At 37.6% G+C, this 15,571-nt stretch overlaps 1 protein-coding gene across 1 annotated transcript; it reads left to right on the top strand.

The window, feature by feature from the left end:
- Window positions 1–4,621: 4,621 nt before the first annotated feature.
- Window positions 4,622–6,153, top strand: LOC141605997 (F-box/kelch-repeat protein At3g23880-like). The gene has a single exon (XM_074424954.1). The coding sequence runs from the start codon at window positions 4,687–4,689 to the stop codon at window positions 5,872–5,874; it is 1,188 nt and encodes a 395-aa protein (XP_074281055.1). The 5' UTR covers window positions 4,622–4,686; the 3' UTR covers window positions 5,875–6,153.
- Window positions 6,154–15,571: the final 9,418 nt, after the last annotated feature.

Raw genomic sequence — 15,571 nt, 5'->3', positions numbered from 1 at the left:
ATGCACTACATTGTTCCTTTGCTCGTTGGCTTTTCCGAAGACATTGTATGTTGTTCTGATAACTAAATTGTGTGTGTACTTTAACTTACCGTGCTGTACTTCTTAGAGTAGTAGTTTACATTTCTTTCCGTCTTCTATAGTTGCTTGCACCAAGTCTCTAGTAAGGCCGATTAACCATTAATTACATTGTTCCTTAGCTCGTTGGCTTTTGCGTTCCTTGCTGAAAATGTCCTGATGCAACTTGTGTAATTTCATTCTATTTTGCTGCTCGGTTGGTTTGACCGTGGTGATAGACATTCAGTATGGTGTTGAAATTGGTACTGCTACTATATCCATGACATGATCTTAGAATTCTAGTTTTTTAATTTAATGACCAGAGCTGAACGATGGGGTTGGTTGACACAATTACAATACCTATGCAGTACTTGCTGCTTCCCAGTTTCAGAAAAGTCGGTTAATATTGCAAGATATGCTCTAAGCGTAGTTTCGCCTTTTCCAATTGAGGAGTTGTCTAAGCCGTAGAGATGGTACATTGTTGCAGATGTTGGCCTTTTTTAATGTTACTGATGATAAACCAAGTGGCATGTAGTATTCAAGTGATTTCTTCACAGAAGATTCGGTGTAGTTTGAACTTCGAAGTGTATGAAGACAATGATTGTATACATGACCTTGTCAAATAGGACTTGTAGCAAGAAAAGTATCATCTTGTTAAACTAGTTTACCTGCATGATTGCTCTACTCTTTCTTCTTCGATTTTTGCCTATGTTCATTCTATGAAATCCCCCTTTTCATTTCCCTTTTGCTTCTGTTAACATCTTATTCATCAAATGTGATAAGAATTACTACCTTTTTCTTTTATGATGATGATCAAATTTCTGGTGATTTTGACGATAATTTGCTTAATTAGATGTATGTTGAGGGTGACATCGAGAATGAATATAATCTTCAACTTGGGTGCTGCAATGGGCTGGTTTGTTTAACGCCGGCTACTGGTAAATACTTCATTTTATGGGATACGGATACTAGTAAAATGCACAAAAATGGGTCAAGGATGTGATTTGATTCACCGTTCATGAGTTCAAGTTTTTCGGGGGTGTGTGTTTATAGCATTACCAAAAGTTTATTGTGATCCATCAAATAAATATTGAACTGAGATGTAAATGTAAATGTAATGTACACTTGTGATTCTAGAACCAATCCGTCTCATTGTAGACGCTATCCGTCTAAAGCGGTAGACGGATAGTGACCCTTTCACAAAATGCAAGTGGGGTATCCATTTTTCACCCACTTGCACCATCCACTCCCATTTTGTGAGAGGGACAATATCTGTCTACATCTTTAGATGGATAGTGTTCGTCTAAAGTGAGAATTTGTGTCCTAGAATTGACATTTAAGGCTTTGTTTTTCCTTTTTTTTTTCTCCATGAAATTTAGAATTTACTAAAAAAGAATTATTAGCGTTTCCTATCGTGTGGCCTATATTTCTACAAATTCTAACTCATGCCCTTTGTTATTTTAATAACGTCCAATGTACCCCTAAATTTAAAAATTAGTTCTTGAAACACTCAAAATATAAAATATTTAAATCAAGGTAAAATTTTATCACAAAAGTTCTTTATTTGATGAGTAAATAAGATATAGGGAGTGTTTGGTAAACGGCGGATTGAGAAATTTTCAGCATATTTAAGGCTTTTAGCATGTTTGACTCACCAATCTACTATTTTGAGTGTTTCGTAAATGGCATATTGAAATAGTAGATTGGAGCTCAATCTACTGTTTTCCAATATCCTGCTCTACCCAGCATATTCACATTAGTAGATTGTGAAATATGAATCCGTCAACAAATTGTGAAATATGAATCCGTCAACAGTCTACACATCCATACAACAATCTATTAACCAAAATCTGCTAATTACCAAACACTTCTACTAAATCTGCTAATTGAAATATACTAGTCAAACCTGTTAATCCAATCTGTCATTTATAATCTGCTTGACCAATCTGCTTCTGCTAATATCAATCTGCTGATTACCAAACAGGGCCATATTCATCGCTCTACATATTATGGATGATTAATCAATCTAAATGTCTAAAACTGTTGTAATGTTTAAATTCGTATAATTTTAACTCTGGACACACCTAGACACTTTCACTAAAATTATATAAATATCATACGGTAATTTAAGGATTTTTAACATAACTTTCATTTTTCATACTCCCTCCTATTCTACATAACCTTCTCTCTTTCCTTTTTCATCTATTCACAATACCTTCTCTATTTCCTTATTTAGTAAAGTTTTATACTTATTTTAATCATCTCACCCCACATTAATACCACACCTCACCCCACAATAATACTTATTTTAATCAACTTACCCCACAACAATACTTATTTTAATCGCCCCGCCCACAATAATACCCCACAATACCTTCCCTCTCTCCAATTACCCAACCACACTACAATACTTTACCTTATTTTAATCCATCTCCTTAATTCTAGTGTCCCCATGAATAGGGAGGTTTATCTAGAATAGGAGGGAGTATGTCGGAATATCGTGTTATTATTAACCTAACAGTTAAATTTGAAGTAGTTATGATTTACAGTACTATATAATTTGAATTTTACTTAAAATTAATATAAAATGCTTTTGCAAAAATAATAATAATGCTTTAAACTTATAAAATATATAAGTACATTTTCTTAATTTTAGAAAGCGTGTCGCAACTACATTTTGTGAAATTTCCATATTTCATGCTATCTAGCTCATCTCTCAAAGGGGAAAAAAAAAGTACGACTGAACCTGGCCCGAATAACCCAATTTGATGAATGAGACCCAAATGTTGGTATACTGGTATAACTTACATTTAGGTCCTGTAAAAGAATTTTGGATCATTAACCCACTTACGATACATAAACCAAACCGTTTGACCTTCCACTCTGAAAAAAAAAAAAAAAATGTTTAACTTTGCCAAATGTTGGCATACTGGTATAACTTTGCCACTTTTTTAGAATAAATAAGATTGTTTTGTTATATAAAACAATATAATATCTTTATACCGAATGTCATATATGACCATCAACATACAGAGTATTAGTGTATTACTCCGTACAATTTACAATAGGTTAGGTCGAGCAGCATAACAAAATGGCTAGTGCCCAAAAGATAAAAAGTAGAAGCAAAAATTTCAAAATCATGTATCTAGACATCAACAATTTTTTTTTTTTTTTTTTTTTTTGAGTAAGATTGTCCATTTGCCTTGTTATAAATATACTTGATTGTTTGGGCGGGTTGACCCAACTAATTAAACGATTTTCTCGAGCCATGCCCCACACCTGGCAGATTTAGGGCCCTATTTCCTAGTTCGGCCCATTGAAAAGTAAAAGAAAGAAAAAAAGCCAATTCAAATAGTCAAACCTTGCTTGATCCAACCACTGACCTGTTTTTGGTGCGCTAAAGCTACTAGACTAACCCACATTATCGTACATGCCGGTTTAAGGTGTATCGGTGCCCAGCATGGCCTACCCTAGACAACGTCCAATGTTAATTGTGACTACCCTTGAAGGTTAGTTAGTGACTAGACTTGGCAAATAGATTAGTCGGGTCTAATTTAGCGTCATTTCTGATCTTGAGTCAAACTTTCAAATCAGGTTTACTTTTGCCAACTAGGGATGGCAATGGATCGGGTTGGTTCGAATTTTTCTAGATCCAAACCCGATATAATTACTTATTAGATCTCCAATCCATATCCAAACCCGATCCATATCCAAAACTTTAAAATTCATACCCGCTCCATTTTACCTTTTTCCGAATCCATATTCGCTCCAAATACATATCCGATCTACCATATAATCCAAACCCCACCCAAAACTTAATTTGACTATATAAAATATTTTATATTATATGACAAAATTGAAATTTCACGTTTAATAAATGCTAAATTGTCAAAATATTTGATTGGTCGGGTTCGGGTATAAATGGTTCGGGTTTGAATATGGTTCGGGTTTTTCAATAGTGGATATGGATATGCGTATTTAAATAGTGGATCGGATATGGACTTCTAAACGTTAGGTTTGGATTGAATTTTTTCTTTCGAGTCGGTTCGATTTCGGTTCGGTCTGAGCCATAATTACCATCCCTGTTGCCAACACTCAACAGTAGTTGTGAGTCTTCTGATTATTTGATTAACGTCGGAAAAATAAACCCCAATTTGAACTTTAAGGGTCCGTTTGGATACAATTTTAGGAGGGAAAGGGAGGGGAGGGGGAGTGAGGGGAGGTGAAGGGAGGGGAGAGAAGGGAAGGGCAAATGGAATGTGAGTGTTTGGATAACAAAAATTATGAAGGGAAATGGAAGGGGAGGAAGGAGGGAGATGAAGAATGGATGGAGGATTGAAGGATGGTGGTGGTATAATTAGAGTCCAAATAATGTTTTCTTTCCAAATCTTGCCACCCTTGGAAAGATTATAATTTGTTCTATAGGAGGGAAAATAAGTCCTCTCATTTCTCTCCCCTTCCATTTCCTTTCTCTCATATTTTTTATCCAAACAAAGGAAATTAAATCACTCCCTTTCCCTCCCCTTCCCTTCTCTCCAATTCCTTCAATCCAAACGGACCCTGAATGAACAAACCCTAAAGCTAACTCAATCACTTACCCACTTCGCTCTCAACTTCACAATTTCATAGAAAATGGGCGACGAAGACTCAAATTCTGAGAAGAAACAATTTGTTGAGCAGCAAAGCTACCTTTCTGATGATCTCATAATTCAAGAAATTCTTACAAGATTACCAATTAAATCCATTCTTCGATTTAGGTCAGTTTCGAAACAATGGTATTCTACTCTTTCTTCCTCCGATTTTGCTAATGCCCACCTTATCAAATCCCCGTTGGCTTACCCTTCTGCTCCTGTTAACACTTTGTTTATCATAGATCGTAATAATTGTTGTTACCTTTTCTCTTATGAGGATGATCAAATTTCTTGTAATTTTGAAGATTATTTGGTTAGACTCGACCCCGAGTTTGGGTTCGAGAATGATACTCTTCAGCTTACTGGATCCTGCAACGGGCTGGTTTGTTTGAACCCAATTTCGGATAAATACTTCATTTTATGGAACCCGGCTACCCATAAAATGCACAAATATGAAACCGATGTCCATCTTAGGCGTATTGAATCTATTGATGATGATGATGTATCTAAGATCCGTCGCGTAATTTGTGGATTTTGGTATGCATCCTTTGTTGATGACTATAAATTTATCCGAATTTTGAAACGGAGTTTGTTTAATGGGGATACTAATTGTATTGTTCATATCTTCTCTTTGAGGGAAAATAAGTGGACAAGATCTGATTTTGATTATGGTCATGATTTCCTTGTTACCGGACACGCAATGCTTACAAATGAAAGGTTATATTGGCCTGCTTCTGTTCTTTCTCCTGGTCATAGAAATATTATTCTTAGCTTCGATTTAGGGGTTGAGAAGTTTGACGTAATTAAGTTGGAGCGCAAGGATTGGTTAGGAGTCATGGGAGGGTGTTTGAGCAAGTGTGTTTCTGATAGCGCAAATAAAGATGCCATGTTAATGCACATATATGAATCTCCTGGGGTAATACTGAAATCGATTGATTTTCCAAAGACGTTGACATTAGGCATGACCTCTCAAATGGTCGGGTTTACGAGGACTGGCAAGTGTTTTGTGACAGCGGCATTCACTGATGGGGTGATTGATTTCCAGAATAGAATGCTGGGAGTAGTTGACACAGGTACTAAAGTTCTGCAATACACTACGCTTTTGAGGTTCGATATGATGATTGGTATTGCAGGATATTTTCCAAGCCTAGTTTCACCTTTTCCCATTAAGGAGTTGTCAACGGCATAGACGCACTACATTGTTCATTGACTTGTCTGAAGATTTTGTATGTTGTTCTGAAAAACTAAATTGCGTGTAGTATCTTAACTAATTGTGTTGCACTCGTACTTGTTCATCTTCTATAGTTATTTTCACTAAGTCTGTAGTAAGGCAGATTAACCGTTAAGGCGTTAATTTATCATCAGAACAACAAAATATGCTTATTGTCAGATGGTTTTGTACATGAAACATGAACCTGTTTGTTTAGAATGTTTTGCTCTAGTTCATGTCTTTGTGTTTTCCCATAAACCATGTTCTACAGTTTTGCGTCTATTCCCATAGGAAGGTGTGGGATGCATATAGATTCAAGACAATCTGACAGTGTAGTATTTACTATGAAGAACTAATTACTTGATTGCTTATTTGCCTGTACTTCTTAAGGGCATTCACATTGAAGAGTATGTACTCTTCCTCTTATTTTCTCTCTTTTCCACTATTTTTTTGACACCTCACATCCTCTTTCATCCAACTCATTTTCCACTATCTTCATCCTCCTTTTATTTTTTTTCTCACATCAAAGAGGATTCTCCTTACTTCCTCTTGCATATTTTAATTCTTTTTTAATATTAGTTGATGTGATAATTATATAAAATAAAATAAATATGCATTAATTTGATAGGGGAGTGGACACAAGGTCCAAGGTTGTACTTCCTCTAAAAATAGAGGAAGTCTTCCTCTTCCTCTTTCAAAGAGGATGTTAAAATTAATCCCACATTGAAAAGGATATCCTCTTAGAGGAGAGAAGGTGCTAAGAGGATGCACCATCCTCTTCAATGTGGGTGCTCTAATACTGATTGATTGCTTATTTGCCTGTACCAACAATCAGACTAGGAGGGAGTATTAAATTTAAAATCTATGCAATTTTATTAAACTTTATAGTTTATTAGATGTATAGAGATGTTAATTATTTAACAAACAAAAATATAATATAAGTAGGTTATAAAGAATTTAAGTTGGATTTCATAATATATAATACTAGTGTGTAACCCGTGTATAAATGCACGGGTATAATATGAACCCGTGTATAACAACTTATTTATGCAGGTAAAATATTTGTTATGAAAATGATAAGTAATTTGCAGAAATATTTAGATGTTTAAATAAGTAAATAATTAGATGTATGATCAATATAAATAATATTATGAAAATTGGTAATTTCATACATACACTTGGTTACATATTATTAAAATAGAATATAGTGTATACTTACAACAAATAATATTACAAATACTCAAACATTTGTCGATAAAGAACATTTGAAAGAACAATACATGTTCCGCTTTCGTTGTTCCAAATATTCAATCCACTTTTGTTGATCACTGGTCTCGAGATAGCAATATAGAGTTGGCCATGACAACAAATGGGTTTAGAAAGATAAAGACCAACTTTTATTGGTTATCATCGCAAAACATACGGTCACTCGAAACTGTCTTCCTTCAAACCTAACAGAAAAAATTGTTGAATCAGAAGGTGTTAACGTGATTCGAGCAATATGGACTCTATCTCCCTTATTAATGCAAGATAAGAAAGTTGCCCTAATAACGCGAATACCCAAATTTGTTGCGGCCAATCTTGTGCCACTACACAATCCTTTTGGCTGATCAATGTTTCTTATTAGCATTATTGTTGCCCCTGCCTTCAATTTCAACTCGTGGTTCGGGAGACCAGAACGTTTAATTGAATTGAGAATATCTGTAGAATAAACTTCGTGCATCTCTGAATTGCTCTAGTCTTTGTTTATTTCATCTGAACTGTTATAAACTTTGTCTTCACTGGGAATAAGAGACAACACATAGTCATTAATCGTCTCCACAATCTCGTGAGTTGGCGCAAGAATTGATCTTTTTTGAAGATTATCTTAATTCCGAAATTGAGTAACAAAAGATATTTAAGTATTATGAACAATAGTTGGATCATTGACATTCTTAATAAGGATTTTTTTTTTTTTGGGTACATAAGAGGGGCGAAGCCCCGATGAAAAAAGACGAACTAGATGCTAACTAAACGAGGTATTGCAACCCCTAGAATATCCTCACGTAAAATAGTCCTAAGCCCATCAGGTAACACGTCGATAACTGTTGTACTTGTAGACGAGTACACCCCTGCATTAGCCAACCAGTCGGCAGCCCGGTTGCCTTCTCGGAAAACATGGTCGACATTGACCGTCCAGTCTGGTAAATTAATGAGCTCCTTGCAGCGGCTCACCAAAGAACGCAGGTTATTGCTTAGGAGTTGATCTTCGTTGATGAAATCGACACAAGTCTTGTTATCCATATGAACTAGGACCTTAGTAATACCCATGTCCCTAGCGCGTTCCAATCCCTCAACAACTGCTCTCATTTCGGCCCTCATCGAAGTACAAATACCACATGAGAATAGAAACCCAATGATGAAATTACCCGATTCATCCCGAAATATTCCTCCGCATCCCGCATCACCCGGATTTCCCTTAGAGGCTCCATCCGTATTGAGAAGGACCCAGCCATGTGGGGGAGCATGCCACCGTATATAACGCTCTTCCCTGGACGCTCCTGGATTGGGGATGAATAGGGAGAACGGGTCATAAGCCTTTTTCGACATAGCAAATTGATGCATCAAGAAGCGAATAGGGTCTGTTGGGTTTTCCTCTGTGCGGCCAAAAACAAGGTTGTTCCTCCACCGCCAAATCCACCAACAAGTAATAGCATACTCCATGGACCAAACTGGGGAAGATAAGGGCGAGCCATTACTCGCATTTTTAGTGATCCATAGCTGGTAAGGATCATCGTAGAAAGACGGGTGTGCTGCGTATCCGCCTAATTGTAACCAAATTTCTTTGGACGTAGGACAGAGCCTTAAAAGATGGTCTGAAGTTTCGTCTGCTGAGTTGCATCTTGGACAAACCGGATCATCAGTTAGACCTCTTTTTACTCGATTGAAATTAGTCATCAATCTTCCATGAGCAGCAAGCCAAATGAACATACGAATTCTTTGTTGGACCAGGAGTTTCCAAATAATATGCCAAGTTATCGGGTTATTATCTGTTGGAATATCTGCTCCTTTAATTATAGCTAGAGCAGATTGAATAGAAAATTTACCATGAGAGGTACCGTTCCAGTAAAGCCTATCTTCCATGTCGGGGTCCGTCGAAAGGGTATAAGCAGCTATTTTTTTTAATTCTTCCTCAGGCAAATAGTTGGAAAATGTATCCCATTTCCAGTCACCAATCCCATCCCACATCTCGCTTACCGTAGCTCCAAGAATTTCCTCTGGAATAGGGGCTAAGGCTTTGTCCGACAAACACCCTTTATCGACCCAAGAATGGTCCCAAAACAATGTACGTCTTCCATTCCCGATTGCTATCGAAGTACCCTTATAGATGAACTCGGATTGATCGGTAATGCCGGCCCATACGTTAGACATGTTAGGTCGTGGACGGAACATATCAATGTCGCACCTCCCATTACAATATTTAGCACGAAGAACCCGAGACCAAAGACTAGATGGTTCGGACAAAACACGCCAGCTTAGCTTTGTTAAAAAGACCGCATTAGATTGTCGAGAAGAACGGATTCCGAGACCACCATGAGCTTTTGGCCGCTGTACAGTTTCCCAGTTTAGTAAGTGGATTTTCTTTTTTTTCATCATTACCACCCCACAAAAAGCGTCGAGTTCTCTTGTCAATATTATCACAAACTGATCGCGGTAATTTAGCCGTTTGCATATGATATGTAGCCATGGTCGATAAGGTGGATTGAATCAAGGTACTTCGACCGGCCAAAGATAAATGCTTTGTCTTCCACCCTGCAAGTCTCTTATTAAATTTCTCTTCTAGATGGGCAAAAGTAGCCTTAGTGACCCGTCCGTTGATCGTTGGCATACCTAGGTAAATACCAAGGTCTTGAGTTGATTCATAGCCTAAGGTGCTCGATATCTCTTCTCTAACAGACTGTGGAGTATTGGCTGAGAAGAATACCTTAGACTTGGATGCACTGACTTTTTCACCCGACGCTTTGCAAAAGTTATCAAGAACGTACTTGATGACAATAGCCTGATCAACTCTTGCCTCCGCAAATAAAACCATGTCATCTGCAAAGAATAGGTTAGATACCTTTGGGCCTCCACGACATATAGGAACAGGTAACCAGTCCTTATGTTTAACTCTTTCGTCAATGGCTTGTTGCAATATCTCGAGACACATAACAAAGAGGTAGGAGGATAGTGGGTCTCCTTGTCTAACTCCTCGTGTTGGCGTGAATTTTTCAGTTGCTTCACCGTTCCAAAGAATCTGCATCGTATGAGTAGTAACGCATTCCATGATGGTTTCGATTAGTAATAATGGTAGCCGCATATCATACAGTGTGTCTCTTATGAAATCCCATCTTAGACGATCGTAGGCTTTCTCTAAGTCGATCTTGATGGCCATATATAACCCTTATTTCCTTTTTTCCGACGCATAGTATGTATTGCTTCTTGGAATACCACAATATTATCAGAGATTTGTCGCCCCGGAATAAAACCACTTTGATTTTCAGAAATAAGGAAAGGGAGAACTTTTTTGATTCTGTTAGCGAGGACTTTACTTACGATTTTATACGCAACATTACACAAGCTGATGGGCCGGAATTGGGATATGTGTTCAGGAGCATTGACTTTGGGAATCAAGACGATGTGCGTTTCATTAAGACCCGCCGGAAAACCCTTGCCTTCTAAGGCTTTCATAGCCATCTCACAGACATCTTCTTTCACCACGTCCCAATGTTTTTGATAGAATAGCGCTTGGAAACCATCGGGACCCGGGGCTTTAAGAGAGCCCATATCAGAAATAACCCTCTCTATCTCAGCTATAGAAAAATATCGTGTAAGCCCTTCCCACTGTTCATTACTGAAGTCCTGAAACATATCATGGGGCAAGTCTACTTCAGCTGCAGAAGGATAGGGAGTATCTTCAGTATATAGATTTTTATAATAAGCAGCCACGAGAGTCTTGACATCCTCCTTATCATCCACCCAAATACCTGCATCATTTTTCAGAGCATTGATTTTATTTCGCCAGCGGCGCACAAGTGTGCTTACATGAAAGTACGAGGTGTTACGGTCACCATCCTTGATAAATTCGACACGCGACTTTTGATACCAAAGAATTTCCTCTCTTTCCAGAACTTCATCTAGTTCCTTGCGCAGTTTAGCCTCCAATTTAATAAGATGCCTCTGACGATTCTGAGATAATTCCCTTTGACAACCTCCTATTCTTGCTAGTAAGTCTCTTTTCTGCCGAAAAATATTCCCAAACACCGTTTCATTCCAATCTTGTAATTTTCCTGAGAAAGCAGCTAATTTAGAAACGAGGTTGTCTCGTCCTGCCCAATTATCTTGCACAAATGTAGAGAATTGCTCGTGAGTTAACCACGCAGCTTGAAAGCGGAAGGGCCGATTAATACTATTTAGGGGGGCAAACCCATTAGGGGAGATAAGTAATGGGCAATGGTCTGACTGATAGGTAGGGAGATGTTTAACACTTGCATCTCCAAATCGGGTACCCCAACTGCTATTGCAAAGAGCTCTGTCCAACCTCGCGCTTTGTCTCGTTTCTACTGTATTACCTCGTGCCCAAGTGTGGGAGGGACATGAGAATTCGAGTTCTATTAATTCACAATCTTCCACCCAGTTGTTGAACAACTCACATCTGCGAGCCATGTTCTGATCTCCACCATGTCTTTCTGCTAACGAACGGGTTTCATTAAAATCCCCGGCAAGGAGCCAAGGATGATCATTCGAATTCGCATACTGTTGCAACTCAGACCATAGCTCGTATCTATTATAAGGATTTGGACTCGCATAGACTGCTGTAAAAAACCAGGGTATTTCACCATTACGAGCTACCTCTACTGTAATATATTGCGTGTGGTCTTTGACCAGACTGACCGAGACCAAATCAGGACGCCAATAGAGCCATATTCCTCCACTGAAAACTATGGCATCTACCCGACAATGGCCACTGTAACCTATGATTTTCCCTATCTTCTCAGCATGAACACCATCCTTATGGGTTTCCAGTAAAACCAGGATAGATGGTTTAAAGTTTTTAACTACTTCTTTAATGGCACTGATTTTGTTTCTATTTCCCGTACCCTGAATGTTCCACACTAGGCATGTGACTGGGGTCAGGTTGGGTGTCAAAGTGGGTATTCTGTCTGACATGGAAAACGGTGCAAAATTTAAGTAAGATAGATAGGCTCGACTTACAAGCGAGAGAATTTGATTAACATTCCATGGTATCGACATCTCCATTTGGAGACTCAATGCATTCTTGTCGTTGGATTGGAACGTGATGTCCATCACTGGACTCTCCTGTACCATCACCCCCATATAGGGAGCGGGCATCTCCGGCGAGAGGCTCACTGTGCACTTCCGCGTTGGGGGGATCATCTCGACCTGGGGGGCTGTGGGAGGCACCTGAGTTGGGGTAGAGGAGGATGGAAGATGGATATGTGAGGGTTCATGGTGGGAAGTGTTTTCCTTGTCTGTTTCACCAGACAAAAATTTTAGAGGAATAATAACAGAGGAATGGGGTTGGACTGAACGAGCTTCTATGATGGATGAATTAGAAATATCTTTTAGAATATTTGTTTGAATATTAGGAATATTTGTTTGATTTTTTGGAGTATTAGTAAATCTCTTTTTTATGTATTTCGTATTATTTTTAGGGACCTTAGTATTGACTTGATTTTGAATTTTATGCTGAGAATAATTTGGAGCTAAAGACGGAAACGACGCATTATTATTATTGGTAAGAATATTAGATGAGATATTAGATTGATTATAATTAGGACTAGGAGAGAATCGTGGAGGATTTTGTGGAGCGGATTTTTCCAAATTGTTCTCATTCAGAGCCGAGAATCTCGACCCTGCGCTATGATTTTGGTTTTTTCCATAATTGAAAATATTCTTGCTTGAATTAGACTGGAACGGTTGTTGATTTGAATTTTCTGGGCGCGCTACTGGCTTCCTCCTTGGCGGTTTTTTGACTAGCATCCATTCCCCAAAGTTAGAATCTGCGACTGCTACTGTATCAGGCGCTTTCTGGCCCTGAACTGGAGAAGATGGATTAACCACAGTGAGGCTTTGGTCCTGCTGGTTGGGACTTGCAGATGAGGGGTTCGCAGTAATGATAGCTGGGCAACTGTCTTTCAAGTGTCCAAGTTTTCCGCATTCGAAACAAATCATACGCAACCCTTCATACTGAATATGATAGACCTTTTTGTTCAACCTAAATTTCGATAGTAAAGGCTTATCAATGTTGACTTCAATGCTCATTCTAGTGAATTGCCCTCTTTCCGCCATTTCTGTATTTTTATCTATACGGACAACATTTCCTACTTTATCCCCTATTTTCATGAGGAACTCTTTGTTAAAGTATTCAACTGGGAGATTGGGATACGAACCCAAGCTGTTAATCGACTTATTTTGTCTTCTGAAGGGACAAAATTAGGGATCCATTTCCTAATCGTAAGGTAGTGATCATCAATCATCCACGGACCTTGAGTTAGGACATGTTCAAGATCCTCTTTGGATGTAAACCTGGCCACATAGTAAGAATTCCCTATATCTGTCAGAGTCAGTTTACCCTTGATTGACCACTTCACTTGAAGTTTTCTCATTAGGGACAAATAGCCAATTTGTTTATCAAACATTTTGATTATTAAAGCCCGTCTCCAAGGTTTACGGATTGTTGATTTTTCATCCTGCGAAAGCCTTATCGTAGGACAAATTTCTTCATCTGATTCACTTTCAACTTCTTCTTCATCCTCTGAATCGACAACCATATCTTCCAGATCGAAGATATCATCATTTTCCGTGATTGTGGGGATACCCCGGACCATACTGCTATAAGAGATATGCGGCTTTTCTATTGACGTTGGAGCGGAACTCTGTTTCTGTGTCGTTGTAGAATCGATATTCATCGAGTATTCAGACCCTGGAGCATAGGGTGAAGCATTAAATTCGCTTACATGCATTATTTTACGTTTTGTATTTTTCGTATTCGAAGGAGAGATGTCGGTCTCCGGTGGGAGACCTTGTTGCGAATTGAACATTCAGAGAGAAATTTAGAGAGAGATTTTAGAGAGAGAGTGATAATTGACTGCCTTAATAAGGATATTATGCAAGAGTTCTATATCAACTTTTCCGTCATTTTGTTCTCCTGCTATACCATCTCCGAAATTCAGAAAATTTTCGGATTTCATTAACAATAGAATCCGAAATTCTCGATTGTAGACGCATATTTTTCGTTAGTGTTAGTACCTTATAGGACAAAAAAATGTAAAAATGAGCAAAAAAATCGTAGAGACAAAAAAAAAAATTGTCCTCAATTCAGAAGTTTATGAAAATAGATTACATGGCAAAAAGACCAAATATCAGATGAACATCAAGAAGCAAAAATGATATCTACCGTGCCACCTTTAGGAACACCTGGTAAACATTGTCGAAAATCACCACTGAATACAATGACTTTGCCCCTATACGGTTGGTCATGATTAACATTATTTGAAAATCCCATGACGTCCCTTAAACTTCTGTCAAGAGCTTCCAAACAATACTTATGTGTCATTGGAGCTTAATCCCAAATTATCAATTTTGTTCATATTAACAATTTGATAAATCTGTTCCAGGTTTAATCCTAAAACATGTAGAATTCTCAACAGCATTGATTGCAATGCCAAATTTAGATTGAGTTGTCCTCCTGTTGGGGAGCAAGATCGCATCAACAACACTCGAAGCAACATGATATTTATTGTTTTCGCGCAAAAACCAATAAAATATTTATAAATACTCCCTCCGTCTCGATCAGTACATGTTTATTGTTTTTGGCACAAAAACAAAATAGATAACTTTTCACGGGGACAACTGGAAGAGTTAAGTAAATACATTGTTACAAAACAATAAATTTAAATATCACCTATAATATATAGGGAGTACGTAGTTAATGACATCACAACCTTTGAAAAAAAAAAATTGTTGTACGTTATATTTGTGGTTTTTCTACGCAAAGTTGTATATATATAGAGCATTGTACAACTGAGGTATAAGAATCCGAGCTTATATGTATTTTTTTCTGAGCTAATTCAAGTTCATATTTCTAATGTGTAAATGGATGAGTTCAGATACTTTCTAATAAAGCTCATATTCTTTAACATAAAGCTCGGATACTTTATTACAAAGCTCGGATTCTATACCGTACAACTGGTACAACTGATGGTATAATCCATGAATTGGTTTTTCTGCATATATCATCTTCTTTGACCCATATAAAAACACCAAACCTTTCTTATCAACTTCATGGGCCTCTAAATAAGATTTACCATGTCTCAACTCTCAACTTGATTGATCAGTGTTTCTCAAAAGCATCATTGTAACATGTTACTCCTATTGTAACAATAGATAGGTAGCTATTTAAACACTTGAGAAATATAATTTGGGAGAATCGACCGTAGTATTTACTATTTAGTGTTAATTTTATTGAAAAATTATGCAGAGGAAAATTATGTATTTATGTGAATTGATCTTACCATAGTAACCTTACCATACTTCATGTATTATCAGTTATTTTGATATTTTGTACACGGTCTATATAATGAATTACAAATAAAACAGAGTAACACGGTCTTACACTGTGAAGGGATATATT

The sequence above is a fragment of the Silene latifolia genome, chromosome 10, assembly GCF_048544455.1.
Source record: "Silene latifolia isolate original U9 population chromosome 10, ASM4854445v1, whole genome shotgun sequence".
NCBI classification, from domain to species: Eukaryota; Viridiplantae; Streptophyta; class Magnoliopsida; order Caryophyllales; family Caryophyllaceae; genus Silene; species Silene latifolia.
The sequence above is the reverse complement of the archived record's forward strand: the minus strand, read 5'-3'. Positions and strand labels throughout refer to the sequence as shown.

Excerpts from the sequence above, each read along its gene's own strand:
- LOC141605997 (XM_074424954.1), top strand. The coding sequence starts at position 4,687 with ATGGGCGACGAAGACTCAAATTCTGAGAAGAAACAATTTGTTGAGCAG.